Source organism: Talpa occidentalis, unplaced genomic scaffold (assembly GCF_014898055.3).
Source record: "Talpa occidentalis isolate TD23 unplaced genomic scaffold, MPIMG_talOcc4v2.1 talOcc4.9, whole genome shotgun sequence".
Classification (NCBI taxonomy): domain Eukaryota; kingdom Metazoa; phylum Chordata; class Mammalia; order Eulipotyphla; family Talpidae; genus Talpa; species Talpa occidentalis.
The window spans coordinates 15,673,323-15,695,420 of record NW_023605305.1 but is presented as its reverse complement, the minus strand read 5'-3'; the positions used below and the strand labels follow the sequence as shown (position 1 = coordinate 15,695,420).

General features: G+C 45.4%; 1 protein-coding gene across 2 annotated transcripts in view; it reads left to right on the top strand.

The window, feature by feature from the left end:
* The window catches only part of WASF2 (WASP family member 2), a 61,143-nt gene extending 39,331 nt beyond the window's left edge, over nt 1-21,812 (top strand). For both annotated transcript variants that reach the window (XM_037501077.2, XM_054691799.1), the window contains exons 2-9: nt 3,941-4,113; nt 10,571-10,705; nt 11,221-11,374; nt 13,746-13,863; nt 14,894-15,021; nt 17,693-17,842; nt 19,570-20,084; nt 21,269-21,812. In XM_037501077.2, the coding sequence (XP_037356974.1) occupies nt 3,984-4,113; nt 10,571-10,705; nt 11,221-11,374; nt 13,746-13,863; nt 14,894-15,021; nt 17,693-17,842; nt 19,570-20,084; nt 21,269-21,426 (1,488 nt within the window). In that variant the 5' untranslated portion in view covers nt 3,941-3,983 and the 3' untranslated portion in view covers nt 21,427-21,812. The remainder of the gene's footprint in view (nt 1-3,940; nt 4,114-10,570; nt 10,706-11,220; nt 11,375-13,745; nt 13,864-14,893; nt 15,022-17,692; nt 17,843-19,569; nt 20,085-21,268) is intronic.
* Nucleotides 21,813-22,098: the final 286 nt, after the last annotated feature.

Genomic DNA, 22,098 nt, shown 5'->3' with positions numbered 1-22,098 from the left:
ACCATGTCACTTCCTTAATTGAGTGGTTCCTCAACACCCAGTGCTTCAGATTTTCCACTAAATGACTGCTGATGATTAGGGAAGCCTCTCAGTTGGATTTCTAAGAGGGAGTTAAACCCTGATGCCATTAGGCAGCCATTGTATATAATGTATTAACTTTCTACAGTGCATCTGGAATGGTGCTAGTTATATGTACAGACTTCAGGAAAATTGAGAAAATAATCACTAATCATGTTCTTTGTTCTATGGTTCAGATAAGAAACCCAGTATGAAATAGAGAGAGGATGTATGTTGTTCAGAAGGTCCAGATAATGTGGCTGGGAGCTACCTCCAGGAAAAAACCCATCAAGGTTTCAGCTTTAAATATATGTAAATATTGTGTTCTAGATAATATATCCATAAAATGTTTTAAATTATTTATCAATGAAAAAAATCAACTCTGTTGGAAGTTTCGCCTAGAGTTTGTAGAACTACAAAGGACTACTTTTTTTAGTCCTGGAGTGGACATTTTATATATGTTATATTATTTTATGTCTCCTGGAAAACTGGCATGCTCACACAGCTGAGCTCGCAAGTTATCAGAGTCAGGGTACTAGCCCAAGTCACTCTGCAGCCTGAACCTGGACCTCTTTGCCCCTTTCTCAGTTTATCTTCATCAGAACTTAGGCTTTTTTTTGTTCTTGGTCAAATTACTATTGTGGGTCAGAGCTACATAGTTCCATACTTATGCAGAATACATCTAACCTTGATTACTCAGAAGAAAAATGAGCAGTGATGCAGGTAATTCCATATAATGGAATCGTGTATGTCTTTGGTGGCTCTGGAACTAATTGACTTTTTTTTCAGTAGCAGATTTACTTTTCTAATTGTTTTGTCTTGATGGATATTGACATACTGTTTTTTCTTGAGTACTGTCTAGCTGGTTTTGGGAGCTTGCTTTTTTGTCAAGAAAAAGCCATCTTGCTCTTGAAAATTTGGTTCCAGGTAAACACTCAGGTTATAGAGATGACTCCATTTGTTTCTGCTTACCCAAGGAAAGCATAAGTGCTAAAGTACCAAGATGTTAGAAGTTACCTCCCTCTCCCTGTATCTGACATTTACCTTGCCATCTGAAGTCCATAGAGAGCAGCAGGACACCTGGACACTTTCTTTTTTTTTTTAAGATTTATCTATTTTTTTATTTATACAAGAGCTGGGGTACAGACCAGAGTCGTGGGAGGGTGAGAAGATTCACCAGAGACAGAGCGGGGAGTGGAACAGGCAGACGGACCAAAGCAGCGGGTGAGACAGGAGAGGTCTGCCTCGCCGTGTGGGATTCTCCCGAGAATCGAACCGGTGCTGCGGTGGCTGCAGACAGCTTCAAAGCGCTGCACTCAATCCGCTGTGCCACCGGGGAGGCCCTACCTGGACACTTTGACACAGAATTTCTCTTTTTTTCTTTTAAGATTTATTTATTTATGCATACAAGAGCTGGGGTACAGGCCAGAGGTGTGGGGGGGTGAGAGGATTCACCAGAGACAGAGTGGGGAGCAGAACAGGCAGACTGACTGAAATACCCTGCTGAGGGGAGCAGCGGGCGAGTCAGGGGAGGTCTGCTGCACCATGTGGATTAGCTCCCCAGCTGGGGATCGAACTTGTGCTGCAGCTACCAATAGCTTCATTGTGCTGAGACTGAACCCCTGTGGTACCAGGGAAGCCCTGAACACAGAATTTCAAGGTGATCTGGCTCCGTTATCTACTCTGAGAAGCTAGAACAACTGAAATGCTTACTAATGGAGGGTGTCACCATGACTGTTTTCAGTCATCTCTGATTGCACCCATGAATTTCTGATTCTTCCAGAAAAATTTGAAATTTTTAGAAGTCTTATAAGGGCATCCAAAAGGTGATATACAAAGCTCTATGAGGTTCTTGCACTCATCCTGCCTCCTTTTATCTTCTAAATTCTTTGCATTGTGGGGGGGGCCTCCCTGGTAGTGCAAGGGGTTAAGACACAATGTACGAAGCTATTCACAGCTGCTGCAGCACAAGGTCGATCCCCGGCCAGGGAGCAACCCACATGGCGCAGCAGACCTCTCCTGTCTCTCCTGCTGCTCCCCTCAGCAGTGTATTTCAGTCAATCTGCCTGTTCTGTTACCCACTCTGTCTCTGGTGAATCCTCTCACCCTCTACACCTCTGGCCTGTACCCCAGTCCTTGTATGCATAAATAAATAAATTAAAAAAAAAACAAAAACAACTTTTCATTGTGTGTTACTAAAGATCCCATCTTAGTACCTGATACCCTTTAACACTAAGAAAAAGAGAAGAGTTGGACTGGAAAGGAAAGTCCAGAATTTGGTTTAAAAACCTGTTGAGTCAGAGGGGAACTTAGCAGAGGAATGGAATGAAAATTATTTCCTTAGACAGTAGACAAATATTCAGGAAACACCTCTGCACCCCAAAGATAGGCACAACTGCCACACAATGACTGTTAAAGGGAGATTCGAAGTTATGAGCAAACAGCTGATTCTCTTGGTTCTTGGGCTGTTGCTGTTGGTGACAGGAAATCTTGTTCCCCAAGCTGCTGGCTTCCTGTTTTATTTTTACTCTTAGCAGATCAGAATGTCCATAACAAGGAGCAGTCTGTTCCAAAGGGTTCTGCTCCCCCTTTGAGCCTGAAGGGCTTTTTTTTCTTTTGGTCAGACAGTATGTTGGTTCACTTTTAACATCTATGATGTTTAGGGTAGTTTAATCATTTGTAGTCACAATCAACTTTTTTTGGTGATGAGCTGGTGTTTTAATATTTGATGTAAGTAAACCTCTGTTTTGCTTATACGTGTGTGTGTGTGTGTGTGTGTGTGTGTGTGTATGAGTTTGCAATATTGGGTACTTGGGTAAGTTACTTTTATGCTTTACCCTTTCATTTGAAGCAAATTTGCCATTTTCCCTAGCACAAAAGCCATTAGACTTTTAGATTTCTTTATTTTCACAAGATACGTACACTGGACCAGTCCAGAGTGCCTTGGCCTGTAGTCACATCCATTCTGTTCAGACTAAACCCTCCTATCCCTGTCAAGCTAGGAATTTGGTGATCTAACTCTAAAACAATAGCTCAGCATGAACCTGAAGTGCTGGGGGATTTCCTATGGAAAGGAGCTCCAGGGACAGGACAAGAAACCTTAACTGGAAGGTTTCCGGATCTGCTCCAGACACTTCCTGCTGTCTCAAGAGCCTTTTGGCCCAGGTGTACTGAACCGGATGGGTGAGAGAAAGGGAGCTGTTTTGAGTAGAAGAGAAAGGACCAGGGAATCTTATTGCACAGTTTGCTTGGCATCATATTTGACATTGAACATGTAAATTTTTCCTTGATATTCTTTCATTCTGTCAATTTACAGACTAAACTTTAGTGGTGTTAATAGACACTGGCAGCTAGTACTTAGTTGTACATTAACAGTCATCCATCAAAGAAGAACTAGAAAATGTATGTCCTGATGTAGATCAATGGAATCACTATTGGCAACTTAATTTCATTGTGGAGATTATCAGATGACAGAAGCTCTTCTTTGATCCTTATAATTGATCATCTGGAATCAGATCTGTCCTAGTTATGGACAACCCAAGGATAGGATCTGCACTCCAGGACCTGCTGAATGGGCAGTTTTCCGACCTTGTCTCTGGAGACACTTATTGGTGGAGCATGGTTATTATTTTAAGGTTTTTAGGTTTTCATGCTGCCTGTGTACCTCAGCAGACACCATTTCTGAATTTCTGAACTTACCCAGCAAACCTTCTAATAGCAAATCTTAAAAGGGAGAGGGGGAGGGGGCTTAAAAAAGATAGGGGGAGAGATTTTTTTAAAGCTGTTTCAGATCAGAGCAAGACAAAAGGAAAAGAGACTCTCACAGCCCCAGTGTGCCTGGAATTTGTGGTTGAGTAATACTTTCCTGTTATTTCTTTTTTAGGTTGTTTTTCATCATTCAGAACATTGCCTGAAGCAGGTCCACCATGCCGTTAGTAACGAGGAACATCGAGCCAAGGCACCTGTGCCGTCAGACGTTGCCTAGCGTTAGAAGCGAGCTGGAATGCATGACCAACATCACCCTGGCAAATGTCATCCGACAGCTGGGCAGCCTGAGTGAGTGCCTCAGAGAGCCTGTGCTTTGCCCTCAGGGGTCGTTGGTGCTCTTTATTTAGTTTCCTTCTCTTCCCGTGTTCCTATTTCTCCCCCATCTGCCTTCCCTAGGTAATGCGAAAATGTATCCCACCCCCCTCCCCAAAGAGAGGCGCCTTTTCCGTACAGATTCTTCCCCTCAACCTTTTCTTCATCTACCACCACCCTCCAGGTTCCCTCCACCTCCCCCTCCACCTGCTTCAAAAGAAATCTGTAGGAAGGGTGGCAGGAAGGGCTGCAGCAGAAACTGCAGATGGAATGACAGAGCAGAATTCTCTGTGTGTAAAGTGGGAGGTTCACAGAGCGGTATCCTGGGTTGGGGAATGTGCCTGTAATTGCATGAGCTGTTCCATGTAGCCTGACTTTGTTGAATCCTTAAATGTGCCAGTAGTCTTTATCAACCCGACATCATCCCCTCCTTTTCTTCCCAAAGAGGAGTAAAGCAAACGTGCATTCAGAGAGATTCTGGTTGACTTGTCTACCCTGGTACACATTTAATTGTGCTGCAAGCCCCCAGGTCCAAGTTCAGGGTACAAATTACTTCTGCAGTCTCTGGGGTATTGGGAGTTTTACAAGCTGTGTGAACATACAGTGACACAAATTGTAGCTGGACTCATTCTTCTCAAGGAGGAAGATGGGGGTTAGCCCAGTCTGTTTTGAAGCTGGGGGAAAGCCAGCTCAACTGTAATTTTTTTTTTAATTGGCATGGATGAATGAGACTGCCTTGGGTGGGGTACATGCATGTGGTTTGGATTTCATTCTGAATCAAGCTGACTTTGTTTGCTCGAAGCCGAGGTATGGGAAGGGCAGATGCTTGGATAGACTTTGCATTTGTCTAGTGCCACTCCAGCTCCCATAAGAACCTCCGTCAAAATGCCATTTTAGCAATGTTCCTTAGCAAAGGCATCTCGGTGTGAATTATTTCAGACACTCACCCCTCCTATCGCATCACTGCCCTTACTGAAGGCAATGGAATATCAAGAAAGCATTCATTCCCCCAGATAGTAATAGGCCCTGCCTTTAAACTGGAGGCCTGAGGAGACGGAGCTCTGTGCCCAGATGATGTATGGGGTCTGAGATTCCTAAGCCTTCACCTAGCTCAGAGGCCATCACAGTTGATCCAGGGCTTAGGGAAACCTGAATGGGGCGTCACGAAGAAATGAAACCCTGCCAGTGCCTGTCTTACACAAAGGAACATTGACAGCAGTGCAGCAGCAGTGCAGCTGACAAGGAAGCACATGAAGGCTGCAGAGAGCCTCACTGCTTCTTAAAAGCATCATTTCTGCTTCTATCACCCTGAGAAGGCCAAATGGGTGGAAGTCAATCACACACGGGCTCTTTTCCATAGGACAAAGGACATCTAGCTAATGATGCTTCTTATTCTCACTCAGCAGGAGTTATGCTCTCTCTCAGGTGTTTTTCTGGGGTAGTGTTAATGGGCGCCATTGCTCACTCCCCTACTTGTGATCAGGCCACACCTATCTTGAGGAAGCTGATCTGGGCCAGGGTTACCTTGTGCCTGCAGAAACAAGATTTTCTCACATTGTGGAGTTAACTGACCCTTTATTCATCCAATAAACATGTATTGAACACAGTTTATGTGCCAGATGCTGATGGGATACAGGGGTAATAAGAAATGGTCTCTGCCTTCTAGGAGTTCACAATCTACCAGAAGAGAGGGGGAAAAAAAAATCTTAAAGGGAGAGTAGGGAGAGGGTGAGAAGGGAACTCTTAGCTGTTGAGTGCCTACTTTTTGCCAGGCTTTAATAGAATCTTGACGTAAAGGATCTCATTTAATCTTATGAGGCTAGGTGGTGGTATTCCCATTATTCAGATGAAGAAATGAAGGCTCGGAAAAATAAGGTAATTTGCCTAGAGGTGGCAACCAGTAAAAGGCAAAGTCAGTATTTAAAATCAGGCTTCTTAAGAATTTCTCAGCTCTACCCACAATGCTCTGTTTCTGCCAGTGCAGCCCTAGTTCAGACCTATGTTAACTCTCACCTAAACGATTTACCTAGCCTCCCTCTGGCTTCCTTCTCTTTGATCAAATCCCTTAAATGTATAAAGCTAAAAATCTTACAAATCTTAAACCTATACCCCTGCCAGAGTGGTCTGCCCAAAATGCAAGTCTCACTTTTTGCTTACATAATTCTGAATTGTTTGCATGTTTCAGTCTGTGTTTTTATCATTTAAGAAGTGTTTTTAGGGCCTCCCCGGTGGTGCAGCGGTTGAGCGCTGGGCTCTGAAGCTGCTCGCAGCCTCTGCAGCGCCAGTGCAATCCCCAGCCACCGGTGAGGGTCCCACATGGCGCGTAGATCTCTCCTGCTGCACCCGCTGCTCCCCTCAGCGGTGTACTTCGTCAGTCTGCCTGTTCTGCTCCCCGCTCTGGCTCTGGTGAATTTTCTCACCCTCCCACGCTTCTGACTGTACCCAGTGCTTGCATAAATAAATAAGTAAATAAATATTTTTTTAAAAAAAAGTTTTTAAAGTAAGAGTACAAATCTTAACTATTAATCTCCTCCATCTGTTCCTCACTATGGGATCATCTAAACTCCTTGGTCTGGCATTTCAGACTTCACCATCTCCTTTCCTTTCCAACCTAATTTTCTGAAGTCCATTTCCTCACATTTTATCATCTTTTTACCAGATTTTTTTTTTTAAATAAAAAGGAGGGAAAGGAAAGAAGAGAAAATAAGTTATCAATTTTAGTTGTTCTGAAACAGACCACACTCTCCTTCCTCCATGTGGTGCCCTGGCTTCTCCCCCCTACCCTTGTTATCCTTATAGCTGGTCTTCAAGGCACAGCTCAAGGCTGTCCTCCAGGTTGGACTAAGTACTGCTCTGAACTCCCATTGTATGTCTGCACTATTACCTATCACATTATATTGAAAATTATCTTTATCTCTTATAAAATTAAAAGTTGAATGATTTGTACCTGTAATCTCTCTACCATTTCATGATGTTGGTGCAGAGGATTCAGGAAAGAAAGGGACATGGTCTATGAGGAGTGGGAGCACAGCTGGAGATAAGAGAATCAGGAAGGCTTCATAGGAGAGGTTACGTTTGAACTAGACCTTGAAAATGACTTCAGAGTTCATCTAGCAGAGAGGGGTGCAAGAATGGGCTCACATGTGCTTTGAGCTCATGTCCTTGAACTCATGTGCATTGCACTCTAGCCAGAAGTGTTCCTCTGATAATTTAATCCTGTGATAGGGATAGTCTGATTATGGAATGAAGAAAGCACAAAACTAAAAATTCCACAGCAGGATTATTCCATGATTGCATATCCAGAAGTCTTGTTTTCCCTCAGTACAGTGAGACTGGCACTTCACCTATTAGGTTGCCATATCTCAGGAGGTATAGTCATAGCCAGCAGCTCAGTGTCTTGAACACCCAGGAGGATGGAATCCCTCCACTTGGGTCATTAAGAAGTCATGCTATGACTTATGAGGATAGTGGGTTTTCTGAGTACAGTGTGGCCACACCACTGCGGGCGGGGGCGGGGGGCTCCATGACTCCCCATTAGACTTCAACAAGAGCAGCTTCACATTTTAATTTTTTTTTTTTAAGATTTATTTATGCACACAAGAGCTGGGGTGCAGGCCAGAGATGCAGGGGGTGAGAGGATTCACCAGAGACAGAGTGGGGAACAGAACAGGCAGATTGACTGAAAGACACTGCTGAGGGGAGCAGCGGGCAAGGCAGGAGAGGTCTGCTGCACCATGTGGGTTGCTCCCTGACTGGTCAGGGATCGAACTCCTGCTGCGCAGTGGCTGCGGATAGCTTCATATGTTGCATCTTAACCCCTTGCGCCACCAGGGAGGCTCCAGCTTCACATTTTAAAAAGCAGTTTTACCTGTTCCACTTCCTCACAAGATTTTGTTTGAAGACTTCTGCTAAGGGGAGAAACAATAACAACAACAAAACTTGAAGACTGCTTCTGGAATCTTTTGCAAAATGTGCTATCTATTATGAATGTCCTGATGTGATAGGGGGTCCATCTTGACAATGTGAGTGAGTGAAATTTAACAGAGCAAGACACTTAGGTTTTCTCCTCTGTAAGTATCGCGCTTCTGTTTTCAGAGATTGGAATAGTTTTTAGTACTCAAAAAGTAGAGGCTATACTGACTGTAATTATATTTAAGCGTAAAACTTAGGATATACTAACTCTTAAAAGTCATCTCGTGGGGCCTCCCCGGTGGCGCAGCGGTTGAGTGCTGGATTGCGAAGCTGCCGGCAGCCTCTGCAGTGCTGGTTCGATCCCCGGCTACTCCCCAGCCACTGGAGGAGGGTCCCACATGGCGCGCAGACCTCTCCTGCCGCCCGCTGCTCCCCTCAGCAGTGTACTTCGGTCCTTCTGCCTGCTCTGCTCCCCGCTCTGACTCTGGTGAATTCTCTCACCCTCCCGCGCTTCTGCCTGTACCCAGTGCTTGTATTAATTAATTAATTAATTAATCTTTAAAAAAAAAGTCATCTCGTGGTTGAGCAACCTAAGGATCTTATTGTAACAACTTAATGTTACTAGTTCATTTAATCCTGTGATAATGTGTTGAGGTAGATACAGTGATTCCCATTTTATAAATAAGGAAAGACTATGAGGTTGTGATTTACTGAAGAGTACAGAAGTGCAGATAGAAAGAACTGAGACTTTTAAATCCAGATTTTCTCACTGGGTGTCCACTGCTTCTTCCCCCACGTGTCCTCTTGTAGTTCTTGGTGCGCCTGGCTCCTGTCATGATGTAATAGGAGGGGGTCTTCACACCACCTCACTCCCTCTTCACATAGCATGCTCAGAGTCACCATTTTCATGTGCTGGGGTTCTTTGTAAGATTCTTTCTTGAAAACTTCTGTGCCCCACCCAGGCCTCCACTCCCACTATCACCTCTGCCTTTACTGAATAGCAGGAAATCCTAGGTACTCTGTAGGTAACCAAGGGTAAGTTAATTGGGGGTTTTCTTTTCCTCCACAACAGCTAGAGGGTTAACAGATAGATTTGAGCCTGATTTATTTTCCACACATAATGTTGCATGTTTTCTTGCTTTAGCCTTCCAATCACAAGTTTCCATTGCCTAGATACACATGCTACAGTATGGTTTTTATGGGAACTTAGCCGTATTAGGAACAGGGGTCAGATAGGATCCTCAACCTGCAGACTAGAAATGCAGCTCATTAAATGATTTGAGTCCTTTGAGTCCAGGAATTTGCCATGGTTGTTTAGATCCCAGAACCGTTCAGTATGCAAAGGCTTGCTCTTTCCTTGATTAGAAACTCCTTGTTGACTAAATTTACCAGTAATTCAAAATATGCAGCTGATTGATTGTACCCTTACTCTCTGGGTTACACTGGGAAGGTAAGTTGCAGTTCATGGTGAAGGTGCAGTTTTGGCCTTTGGGACTAATTTTTTTTCTTCTCAAGTGTAGACTAAGCATAAATGTAGTTTAGAAGCTAAAGATCGGAGCCTACTTTAAATAGTTCTCAAAGAAATGATCTTTCAGTTAGGTACAGTCACTTATGCCTACTTCACCTTGAAAGTAGGAAACTCAAATGGCACATTTTTTTGTATGCACCACTTTTCATTCCTAGCAAGAATGTGCTTTGTGGCTTGGAATGACAATATGGAGGTAGTGTCAAATTGCTGTTATGTCTCTTTGGCTGCAAATTCTCCTTGCATTCCAGGGTTGAAAGTAGGAACTCTTTTTCTTTTTCTGAAAAACAAGACATTGTGGAACGAGACCACTGGCATGTTGTTTTTCAGGGAGGGCTTGAAAGTTTCAGCTTTTCACTGTTCCCCGAGATGTAGATTTGAAGGATTGTAACCTAGAGCAAAGACTTTGAAAGTTGTAGGTTATAAAACATAAAATAACCTTTTCACCCCTTAGAAGAAGTTACATAAGTCTATACTGTGATTTATTGATAAGTTCAAGGCCCCAAAGATACCACAACTCACTGGCTATTCATATGCTTTCAGGACTCCATTGAGGATGTAATTCCTTCATTTTCATGTTAATTGTAAGCACCTAGAAGGTCTTTCTAACTCCCAACCTGTTTTCTGCTACCATTTCACAAAACTCTTTAAGAGAGCAATAAGAGGCTAAGGACTAGAGGCAAGTGTGTGCACACATTGTCTGCTCTTCCAGGATTAAATTTTTTGTATTACACTTTTTGATCTTATTCATCCTGCTTTGAGTTTCATGAATGTTCTGTTTGCTAAGAAGACTCTACTAGCTGTAGGACATGTATCAACTGCCTGGGCTGTGGCATGCATGTCTGTCTCAAGGAGCTAGCCATCTGCCTGTGTCCCAGGCCATTGCAGGGTGGGTGGGTGTGTTTGGGGGTGAGGCACACGATCTATATTAGCTGGTTTTTCTGATCATTTATGTCACTTTTATGCACTAGTGACTTGGTTTCTTTGCTCTTTCAGGTAAATTTGCAGAGGACATTTTTGGAGAGCTCTTTACTCAGGCAAATACCTTTGCCTCTCGGGTAAGCTCGCTTGCAGAGAGGGTTGACCGCCTACAAGTGAAAGTCACTCAGCTGGATCCCAAGGAAGAAGAAGGTAAGGAAGCTGAGCTCAGCATTTGCAGGCTCTGCTGAGCAGTTTCTTAGATTTTTTTCCCTGATTTATAAAAAAGTGAGGGGAGAAATCACAGAGACCTATGGAGTTCTGCTTGAAATGACACAGCCGGTGCGGTGTAAAGAAACCATTTTAGCTCTACCACACCCCCACGCACTCCCGTTCTCCCATTCCCCCAATTCTCTCTTTCTCAAATTCCCTCTCTCCCAATCATTTTTTGCTACCATAAAAGTACTTGGAAGATTCATTCCTCCTAAGGAGAGGCCTGCTAGATCTGGCCACATAGTAAACCTTTGTGTTGCCTCATTTTGTTCAGTCGTGAAAAGGCTGGGCTGCTGACAGCCTTGTGGGGCTTCCCCAGAGGGGGAGAAAAAAAACCTGGCTGCAGACAGCCGCAGCCAAGAAATGCAGCAGCTGAGGCCTTTCTGACTGGTGTGACTCAGTGTTTGCTCAAATAGCCTGTCGTCCATTTTCTAATGCCTTCCATCTTCTCTCAGTGTCACTACAAGGAATCAACACCCGAAAGGCCTTCAAAAGCTCTACCATTCAAGACCAAAAGCTTTTTGACAGAAACTCTCTCCCAGTACCTGTCTTGGAAACATATAACACCTGTGATACTCCTCCACCTCTCAACAATCTTACCCCTTACAGGTAACCTGACTAGCTTCTCTCTTTTTCAGCCTGTGGCTAAAAATACTAGATTTTGTTTTTGTGTAAAGATGTTGTTTACAGAGCGTTCTATCAAAAAGCTTACTACCTGCCCCAGAGTTTTTTGTATTAGTGGACGCTAACGTTTACCATATACAGTTGTCACTTATTATTGTTTGGCTTATGAAATTCATCATGAATATAATATGTATTGAAAGTTTGTTCTAGCCTTGCATGGTGTAGAGTTTAATTTGGTATAAGCCAGGTCCATCTTGGATTCCATCCAAGGAATTTAGTTATTATAGAACCAAAAGGACTTTGTTATAAGGCAGTCCAATAGCATGCATCCCAGGGGCAACATTCTAGCAAGGCTCCCACTTACTCGGAAACCACCAGATTACCAGATGTTTGGGCGTGTTAGCAGGGCCAGCCTGGTGGACTGGCTGCTCTGGGCCCTGAGGGTCCTTCTAAGGCTTAAGGAGTAATTGGCATTCTTCCAAATGAATGTCATTCACTTTGTTTTGAACATCCTTTCTGCTGTGGCTGGACTTGAAAAAGAAGGTAGCCTTATAGACGAGTTAAAACCCCTCCCCTCTAAGTGGTCTGGCAGTGTTATACTGCAAAAACCACTGGGAGGGGCAGACAGCGAATATTTGTCTTGCTCTCATCCATAAATATCTTTAGAACAGGTAGAAAGTAATTACGGAGAGCTGGAGGCAGACATTTTCTGTGAGACACAGGTCCACTGCAAAGTAGAGTGTGTGTTTGTAAAATTCAGGGACACCGGCCTGACTCGGGGAGCCTGGGATAGGTGCAAGGTAGCTTCTCACACAGAAAGCACATGGCATCTTTCCTATATTATTACTGTGTGAAATTATGTTTGCCCTTGACTTGTAAAGAAAGGTTAGCTAGGATAGTGAGACAAAGTGTTGACTCTGGAGCTTCCATTGTTTTGTTGGACCTGGGCAGAGCAGTTTGGGGCAGGAAGCAAGTACGCACCTGATAGGATTGAAAAAGTATGATAGAGTTTATGTGGTAGGATAGAGTAAACACACAATAATAGGACAAGCTTATTTTACAGTTAATGGTATTTTTTTTTTCTTAACGTGCAGTATCAGAATTAACATCACCTCTTAGTTATCTGGATTTGGCCTAACAGAAATGAGTGGTGATGTAGCTAACTCAGGACAAGATTTAATATAAAAATCATTAGTGTTTGATTTGAAAATGCTTTCTATATGTTGTGATATGATGAGAAGCCAGGACATAGAATTGCCTTCTGATTTTTTTTTTTTTAAGATTTATTTATTTATATATACAAGCACTGGGTACAGTCAGAAGCTCAGGAGGGTGAGAGAATTCACCAGAGCCAGAGGGGAGAGCAGAGCAGGCAGACTGATGAAGTACACTGCCGAGGGGAGCAGCAGGTGGCAGGAGAGGTCTGCGCGCCATGTGGGACCCTCGCCCTGCGGCCGGGGATCAAACTGGCACTGCAGAGGCTACAGGCAGCTTCGCAACCCAGCGCTCAACCACTGCACCGCCGGGGAGGCCCTGCCTTCTGATTCTTTTTAGTTTAGAATCGTATTAAAATAAATGTCCACCCTTAAATATATGTAAGGGAGAGAGAGCTAGCCATGCAAAGAGCAGGATTCCCACCAGGATCAAGTCTGGCAGATAACCCTCATATTGACACTCGGTACTCACTCTGTACTTCTGTCATAACTACTAAGAGATGATAATTAAATCTTGTGGTCATAAAACAGCTGACCATTTGTTCTCACTGGCGCCCCCCTGTGGTTGGGGGGCTTGCTGAGCTATTCTAGAAGGGAACAAGAAAGTGGAACGCTGTGGTTATGTACATTTGCAGAGGAATAACAGATGCACACAAACACATTCATGTATGTATCTATACACACATGCACAAAAGGTGCACAGGTTTCAGGTGGGTGGGAAGTCACTAATGGTTCCTAGATAGCCCTTGGGGATTGGTGCGGGGCAGGGGAACCAGGGATAGAAGTCCTCTCCGACATTCCAGGATATAAAGATATCTTCATGGAGATAGATATCAGTGGCCATGCAGATCATTAGAAATTACCAGAATCCCCATTGCTATAGCCTTTTCTTGCCTTAACCATGTAAATTCCTCTACCAGGAATTGTAAGTAAGGCTAAGGTTCTAAAAATAACCAGTTATGTGAAGAGATGCCATTCAGGGGCATTGGAACTCTGGTATGGGAGAGGAAATATGCAATCGATTTGAATGACTTTTTGATTCCTCAGTGCAAAAACTGCTAACTGGTAGGTGTTTGGAATATTGGATTTGGTTGGGAGCTCATCTGTCTACTGACAGCTACTTGTCTTCATTTCTGTCCTAGGGACGATGGGAAAGAGGCACTCAAATTCTACACAGACCCTTCGTACTTCTTTGATCTTTGGAAGGAGAAGATGCTGCAGGACACCAAGGATATCATGAAAGAGAAGAGAAAGCATAGGGTGAGGGGAAAGGGGCCTCTGTTCTACACATCAGTAGGCACGATTGTGGAGGGGGGATAAAAAGGAAGCCAGTCTTATGTGAAGTAATCATTCCGAGTGGCTGCTTGCTTGGATGCCAGGTGAAACTCTTAAAAAAAATGTGTCCACTCCAAGCACAACCAAGATGAAAGTATAAATCACACCAAAAATGTGTTTGTTCCCCCCAGCGCTATTAACAATTGAGTGTATTCAGGCTGAGTTTTAGAAATTGACTTTTCTATTCACCATTTATTTCTCTTGCAATTTGCACCTGACTCTGCTGGACACTCAAGCTAGGCTAGTCCCTTCCCCGCCAGTTTTGCAGCTCATTTCTCAGAGATCAGCACAAGGCTCTATGGTGTTTGATTTGCAACAGGAGCAGTTTAACACCTTCACTCCTGGCTGGGCGGGGCAGGAGTGGGGGCATAGGCCTGCATTTAGGAGATGCTCCACTCCCCTTAGACTCCCAGTGATGTGTGTGTGTGTAAGCGTATGACCTACCAGTTGCAACCTCACAATCCCATTAGCATGGCTGCCGGGAGGCCCAAGAGAGTGCCAGGGGCTAGTGCAGCTGCACAGGCGAAAGAGTTTTTCCTTGGTTGTTTTGTTTTTTAACTATTTCCTTATATCTGTCCCAGATATCTATAGCTGTCATTACTTCTCATCTCTCTTGACTGACCTTTGTGGCAGAGTAAATAACAAACAGCTGTTTACTAACTTTCTAACAATTAGAGCTGCTCAGAAACATGAATAAACTACTCAAGAAGGTAGTGGTTTCCTATTGCTAGAGGTGTTGGAGTGGGATTGAGCAAATGTGTTTGGGCCTGGGAGGTGGTTTGTGTTAAATAATCTCTAGGTCACTCCAAACTCCGTAATTCTATAATTTCTGTACTTGTTTTATATTGTCTAGACAGATTATCTCTTGGGTGTGTGTCCATGAGGGTGAATGGAATTTTAATGAAGAACTTTGAAAAATGTTTTACTAAGGCTTTTCTGTTTCTTTTCATTATAGAAAGAAAAGAAAGATAATCCAAATCGGAATGTAAACCCACGTAAAATCAAGACACGGAAGGAAGAGTGGGAGAAAATGAAGATGGGACAAGAATTTGTGGAATCCAAAGAAAAGCTGGGGCCCTCTGGGTAGGTGATGCTTTTGCACTATTGGTAGCATTCTTTGAAGAGGTGGGGGCCCTGAGGGCAGTAGTCTGACAGCTCTGGTGTGACACCTTTCACACCCCTGAAGTCTGGCTGTGTGAGTTAGATCAATACCACTATTAATCAGCTTCTTTAAAGTGCATCCATCTGGTGATTAAAATTTGCTAAATAAATCAAGAGACTCAGCAGTTTAAACGAGGTGGCTGGTCTGGAGAGGAAAGCCCGTGGCTTCTAGTGCCCTTCCCGTGCCAGACCCGGGTCTATCTGGGGCCTTGGAGGAAAGACAGGAAGGGAAGAGAAGCGGCCTTGGGAGCCCTGCCTCTCGAGCCTTCATCTGAAGGTCATGCCTGCGAGCTGGGCGTTTCAGGGGCGCGGGGGGGTGGGGGAGCAGGCGGGGTGTTTGTGCACATCACCGGAGCAACTTTTCAGTCTGCCTTTGTCCATCTTGGGAGAGAGGCTGGCTGGGGACCGAGCGCGGAGCTCAGACACAGTGTGGGAAAGGTCGCTCGGCCAGGATCGAGGCTATATATCTCCGTGGAGAAATAGTGGGTGTCAGTCTGACCCCGCTTCCCAACACCAGATCACACTGGAGTTTAAAAGGGAAAAAATGGTTTTAAAGCTTGGTTTGATGCTTATCCTAGTGTCCAACCTATGTGACATTCAAAGCCAAGTCACTATAACTGCTTGGCATGAACGTCACCCTGGTTTCTCCCCTAAATACATTGCATCCTGGCTGTCAGAGAACCATGCCAGCCCATGCAGGGTGTCTAGGAATAATAAAAGGAAAAAGTTGAATTCTTCTTGCATTTAGGAATAACTCTACCATGAAAATCGACTTTTAAAAATCTTGACACTTGTTCTTCCTGGATTAAGAGATTTGTTTTAAAGAGTGATGAGGATGGGCCTCCCCGGTGGCGCAGCGGTTGAGCGCTGGGTTGCGAAGCTGCCCGCGGCCTCTGCGGTGCTGGTTCGATCCCCGGCTGCTCCCCGACCACCACAGGAGGGTCCCATATGGCGCGCAGACCTCTCCTGCCGCCCGCTGCTCCCCTCAGCAGTGTACTTCGGTCCTTCTGCCTGCTCTGCTCCCCGCTCTGGCTCTGGTGAATTCTCTCACCCTCCCGCGCTTCTGACTGTACCCAATGCATGTATAAACAAACAAATAAATAAATAAATACATAAATAAAAATACATGCCTCTTTTAAAAAAAAAAAAAAAAGAGTGATGAGGATGGTGAGAGGAAAAATGAACCTTTCTCTCTGCAGGGATCAGTCCTCAGGGTACCTTCGTTACCTTCACCTTTTGGTAAAAGGGGCCATTTTGTTCTGTGGTCTCATCCTGTTCAGACAGGCCATCTGCATAGGCCAGGAGCTTGCATGTGCAGGGTACCAGCTGCCATGTGTTTGTTTTTAAGAGTGGGGGTGAAAATAAGGACTCAGCCTCACAATTTCCTGTTGTCCAAGAGTTTAGGGTCTGTATGTCTGGTCTATGTGATGTTTGTTGGTGAACCTGTAAAGAGATGTGCTGAGCCTACAGGTTCTAGGCCTGGGTGATCTTCTGCAGCACAGCGTCATTTGATTCAGTTAGTTCCCGCCAACTCTTTTCTTGCTGGGGTTTGTCTGTCTTTCGAACCCAACAATGGTAGAAAGCAGGGGGAGGTAGAGCAAAACAGGATATGTTTTGCTGCCTGATGTTTGGTCTATTTGTGCTTATTTGTTGTTCACCCAGAGCAAATTCACCCAGGACCCAGTGCTCTGGGGGACAGGTCTTCGTGAGGCAAGCCCTAGCACCCTACTTTAACCGGCAGCTCATTTTGTTTGATAAGAGCCCTGGCAGACAGACCATGTCCAACTACCACATAGCAGCTTGCATTTGTCCTCAGCTTCGTTTTGCAATCAAATGCCTCCTTGGCCTTTGAGCACTCCAGAGGCTTGCCAGCCTCGAAACCAGACTGTGTGCCAGTCACGTGTTTGCAGCTCACTAGCCTTGGGGCTTGGCTTTGCCCTTTGCCACAAGACAGACTGTGGGATTTGGGTATGGGTTGCACCAAACATTTGGGAGAGAATTTAAAAGAACGGCTGGGTTTGACAAGGCCAACACTGGAAAAGGAATTGCATGATTTTGATAACCTGGGTTGAATCCCATTTCTGCAACAGCCCAACAGAAATGTCTAAGTGATATTTAGAATATATTTAGTCCTAAAATAAAATTTTGGTATAACAAAGTATATGGGGGGGGTATACTTATTTTATTTCTCCTAATGTATTTTTTTTTTTTAAAGATAACTATTGATGTTTCTTTTTCTTTTTCTTTTTTTTTTTTTTAAAGATTTATTTATTTATTTATACAAGCACTGGGTACAGTCAGAATCACGGGAGGATGAGAGAATTCACCAGAGCCAGAGCAGGGAGCAGAGCAGGCAGAAGGACTGAAGTACACGGCTGAGGGGAGCAGCGGGCCCTCCTCCAGTGTCCGGGGAGCAGCCGGGGATTGAACTGGCACTGCAGAGGCTGAAAGCAGCTTCGCAACCCAGCGTTCAACCACTGCGCCACCGGGGAGACCTTCTCCTAATGCATTTTTTGTCGGGTCTCTTAAGAAAAGCAAGAGCATACCACTTGGGCTTTTTAATTCACAGTTTTGGCATTGGGTTTATTGTCAGGTATCCGCCCACCTACCAGAATGGCAGTATTGGCTCTGTTGAAAACGTGGATGCAAGCAGTTACCCACCACCACCACAGTCAGACTCCACTTCTCCACCTTCTCCTTCCTTCTCTGAGGACAGCTTGCCTCCCCCTCCAGCAGAATTCAGGTAAATGGTGGTATATGTCTGTTCTGGGAAGTTAAACACTCTAGAACAAAATAAGAATTCCAAATGCAGGCCAGGACCACTAAAATAGCATCAGACAAGTCTGTCAAGATAATGGAAATAATTAACATTTATCAAGTATTTGCAAAGTGCCAGGCATTATGCCAGAGACTGCATATGTTAACTTAATCCCCAGAAGAACCCTCTTGGAATCAGTACCCATTTTGCAGATGCATAAACAATGAGGCACAGAGAGGTTAGGGAAATCATGGAAAGTCACACAGCCAGTAGGAGGCAGAGCCATAATTGGAAAGCACATCCACTTGAACTCAGAGCCTGTGTTTATAAATAGAAGGCTCCAACTTCTCACTTTTTTTCCCCCTGTAACTTTAACTCAGTATGAAATGAAGTGGTATAATCTGCTGCCCGCAAAATATGTAGCAGACACCTTGCCCACTGTCTAAGAGCCTAGCAGACAGTCACCTTTCTCTCCTATTGCTTCTGATTCATTTCACTGCTGGAGAGAATCTCCAGAAAACATAAAACAAGGGGGAAATAAGGAAGAGACTTAGAATCTGTCCATTTTGATATTTGTCAGTGTCCCTAGCAGAGTTAGCAAGGGGAAGAGTTAGCAAGTAAGGGCTCAAAGAAGCCTGAGGATTGTTTGGATTTCAGTGTTTCCTCACAGTTATTTTTTTTCCCTCTCTGATGCCTGACATCTGAGAGTCTGAAAGGTACACTGTCCTCCTTCGGCACTGTTTAATCAGAGCGGGTATATTGAGGACCCCTCCAATGGAGACTTAAAGCAGTGCTGTAATTCCCCCTCATCCCCCCAACCCCATTCTTCTTGGCTCTTGAAATCCCAGATCTCCTTCTGCCTCCCAAATCACTTCCTGCTGGTTGTCTTGTCAGCTGCAGCTAAGGTTTGAAGGTCTGTGGAAAATTCCAAGATGGATGCTTTTCTAAGGAGTAGTTATTAGTGCAGGGCTGATACAGAGGTGGAACAAGAAGCCCTTCAGCTTCACACATGGCCTGAGACCTTACAGCCACAGCCGAGCTTGCCTCACCCAGGAGAGGTGCACCTTAATCTCCTCTCATCCTGGGTCAAGTCCGATGGCACATTCATTTCCTGTCTCTTCTGACCCTCAGGCCCTCATTCTTTCTCAAGTTTTTCCACATGAACATTGAAAGTGCATTCACCTAATTCTGTACCCTGCTCAGGTTTGGTTGGCTTGGCTTGTGAGGATTTCCTGCCCTCAGCAAGATCTGGTGAATGTTAATAGCCCGAGGTACAGAGCACGGTGGCTGGATGTGGTTGAATTTTTTATTCCACTTCTTTGTGTGCATTCTTCATGCTGACCTTAAACTGACCATTCCTCTCCAGAGAGGGTCCAGGCAGGGCCCTTCCCTTGGATAGCTGTAAGCTGTGAGGGGGACCTAAGAAATGATCGTGGCCAGCCCTTACCTGATAGAAGGATGCCAAATTCACTTCTTCCGGGTAGTTTTTCTCCGTGTCTCTTTACACACCTCTGCTGATGGGAGGCTCGTTACCTTACAAGGCTGCCCATTTTATTATTGGCCTGCTCTGATCTTTGCCAGGATTTTCTTTCTATTGGAGCCAAAGTAAAATGATAAGTCAACCAAAATGGACCCTAGGTTTAGAGATAAGCCTGACTATAGGTGGATGCTGGTAGCCTGAGAGTGACTGTTGTTTTTCTTTGTCCTTTTAGCTACGCAGGAGACAACCAAAGAGGGTCTGGCTTGGTTGGACTCAAAAGATCCAGTGTGGTCAGCCCAAGTCATCCACCACCAGCTCCTCCTCTGACCTCTCCACCAGGCCCCAAACCTGGGTTTGCTCCACCACCTGCCCCTCCTCCTCCGCCTCCGATGATGGGTGTTCCACCACCTCCTCCACCCGGCGGATTTGGGTCTCCAGGGACCCCACCACCACCTTCACCCCCGTCTTTCCCACCTCACCCTGATTTTGCTGCCCCTCCCCCACCTCCCCCCCCACCAGCAGCTGACTACCCGACCCTGCCACCACCTCCCCTGACCCAGTCAATGGGAGGAGCACCTCCCCCTCCCCCTCCCCCTCCCCCTCCAGGCCCCCCTCCTCCCCCTTTCGGTGGTGCGGATGACCAACCTGCTGCCCCACCCCCTCCACTTCCGGATGCCACCAAGCCCAAGTCCTCCTTGCCTCCTGTGAGTGATGCCCGCAGCGACTTGCTTTCAGCCATTCGTCAAGGTAAATCCCAGTGGCGGGTCCAGGACCTGGTTTCACTGCAGCTGGGATGACTGACTGGAGCTGGGGGTTGGGGCGTGGGTGTAAGCTTAAGGAAAGGCTTCACTCCCGAAACAAGATTTTACATTTCTTTCCACCCTGGTTAAAGTAAAGGATTCTTTTATTTATTTATATATATATATATATATATATATATATTTGGGTTTTTTTGCATCATCATTCATTTTTGTATGTTTGATTTCTCCTCTCATGTGTAGCCTCTTAAAATCCCACCACGAATTCACTAGTGAACATACCACAGTCCCTTGTGCTCTTCCTGCACTGTTTTGATCCCTCTCCCTCCCCTTCCCCTGCAGAATGTCTCTGATTTATAATTTCCTGCTTGTTTTATTTATTATTATTTTTTTCCGATTCCTTATTTGGTTCCCCTGTATTCCTCCTGTAAGGAAAACCCTCCAGTAGTTCAAAGTAAAGGATTCTTAACCTGGGATCTTTGAAACCTGGATTTAGGATTTGTGTGTTTGCTGCCATTTTTTTTCCTCTGGGGAAACATCTTCATTTTTCATCAGGTTCTAAATGGGTTCTGTGTCCCAGAGAGAAACACAAGCCACTGTCCTCAGAGGTGCTTCCTTAATGGCACTCGGCTACTTGGTTACTTCTGTGCAACACTTCCGTGCCTCTCGTGCCCTCCTCTCCGTGCACCCTTCCTGCCTTCCCTTCCTCATGATCATTTCACCCTCAGGGAGCATGCATTCTTTTTTCTGAGTCTGGACCCAAGGGGTTAGAGTGGTTTCTTTTGTTCGTGGTCCTCAAGGCACTGAAGGAGTCTCTCGACACGAATGAGAGCACTGGGCTGCCGGTACGGATGGATCGAGCAGACCAAGTGCCCCCTCGCTGGGCTGTGGTGGCCCCTTCTCACCCAGCCTCGTGAGCAGTGCCACCCTCCGCGGCCCAGGAGTGTGGAAACTGGGGCAGGCGCAGCCTTCCTTTCAGACACACAGGGCCCTCCATTTCAGGAAACCTCATCTTTTGTTTCCCCTTCCCCTCTTGGTTCTCACAGAGCATGCTCCTTTTTCTCTGACCTCCCCATACACACCCCAACAGTGGCCAGTCTCCCCTCCTCAGCCTGGGTGGATTCTAAGAATGAGGACCCACCTTCTTAACCCTTTTCTCTCTTCTCCCACCAGGCTTTCAGCTGCGCAGGGTGGAGGAACAGCGGGAACAAGAAAAACGGGATGTCGTGGGCAATGATGTGGCCACCATCTTGTCACGACGCATTGCTGTCGAGTACAGCGACTCGGAAGATGACTCCTCTGAGTTTGATGAGGACGACTGGTCGGATTAATTCTTCCTGCCCGCTGCCCACCTCCTTTTTGTTGCTTTCCTACCTGCCTTCTTTGATGCCTACCCTAACAGTCCCATGGGGGAAGAGGGGAGGGGAAAAAAGAATTTCAAGGGGCCAAAACCTTCCCTGAAGCAACCAAAGATCTGTCCAAGTGCTTCCTCCAAATCACATGTATTTCCCGTCTCCCCAGAGTCAGGCCCTGTGGGGCTCCAGAGGTGTAGTAGCTGCAGTGTTCTCTCTTCCCTTCAAGTGACTGTTGCATATTGAAGAGAGGGGGAAACCCCAAAGCAGATCCTTTTGATTGGGTTTAAATTGGAGTTGGTGCCTTCCCCAAGGACCCATTTTCCTCTGTGGTCTTCTTCCAAAATCCTTGCCCTTGGCTACTTCAAATAATGCCAGCCATTTTCATGTCCTAAAGCCTGCGTGGACAGAGCTGGCCCCTTTCCCGTGCACTGAGGGCAGCGCAGACTGTATGCCCAGCAGCCAGACTGCTGCGCCCTTCTGCCCTGATGGCCAGGGGAGGCTACCATTTGCTAAGCAGTATCTGTGTTTGGATGCCCTTTGTTCCAGGAGCCATCAAGCCCCCAAAGAAAGCTTCACCCCCTCTGCCCAGAAATTAAGGCTTTCTGAAGGCTGAGGTGGTTGCTACGCCCCAGATACCCTCTCCTGAGC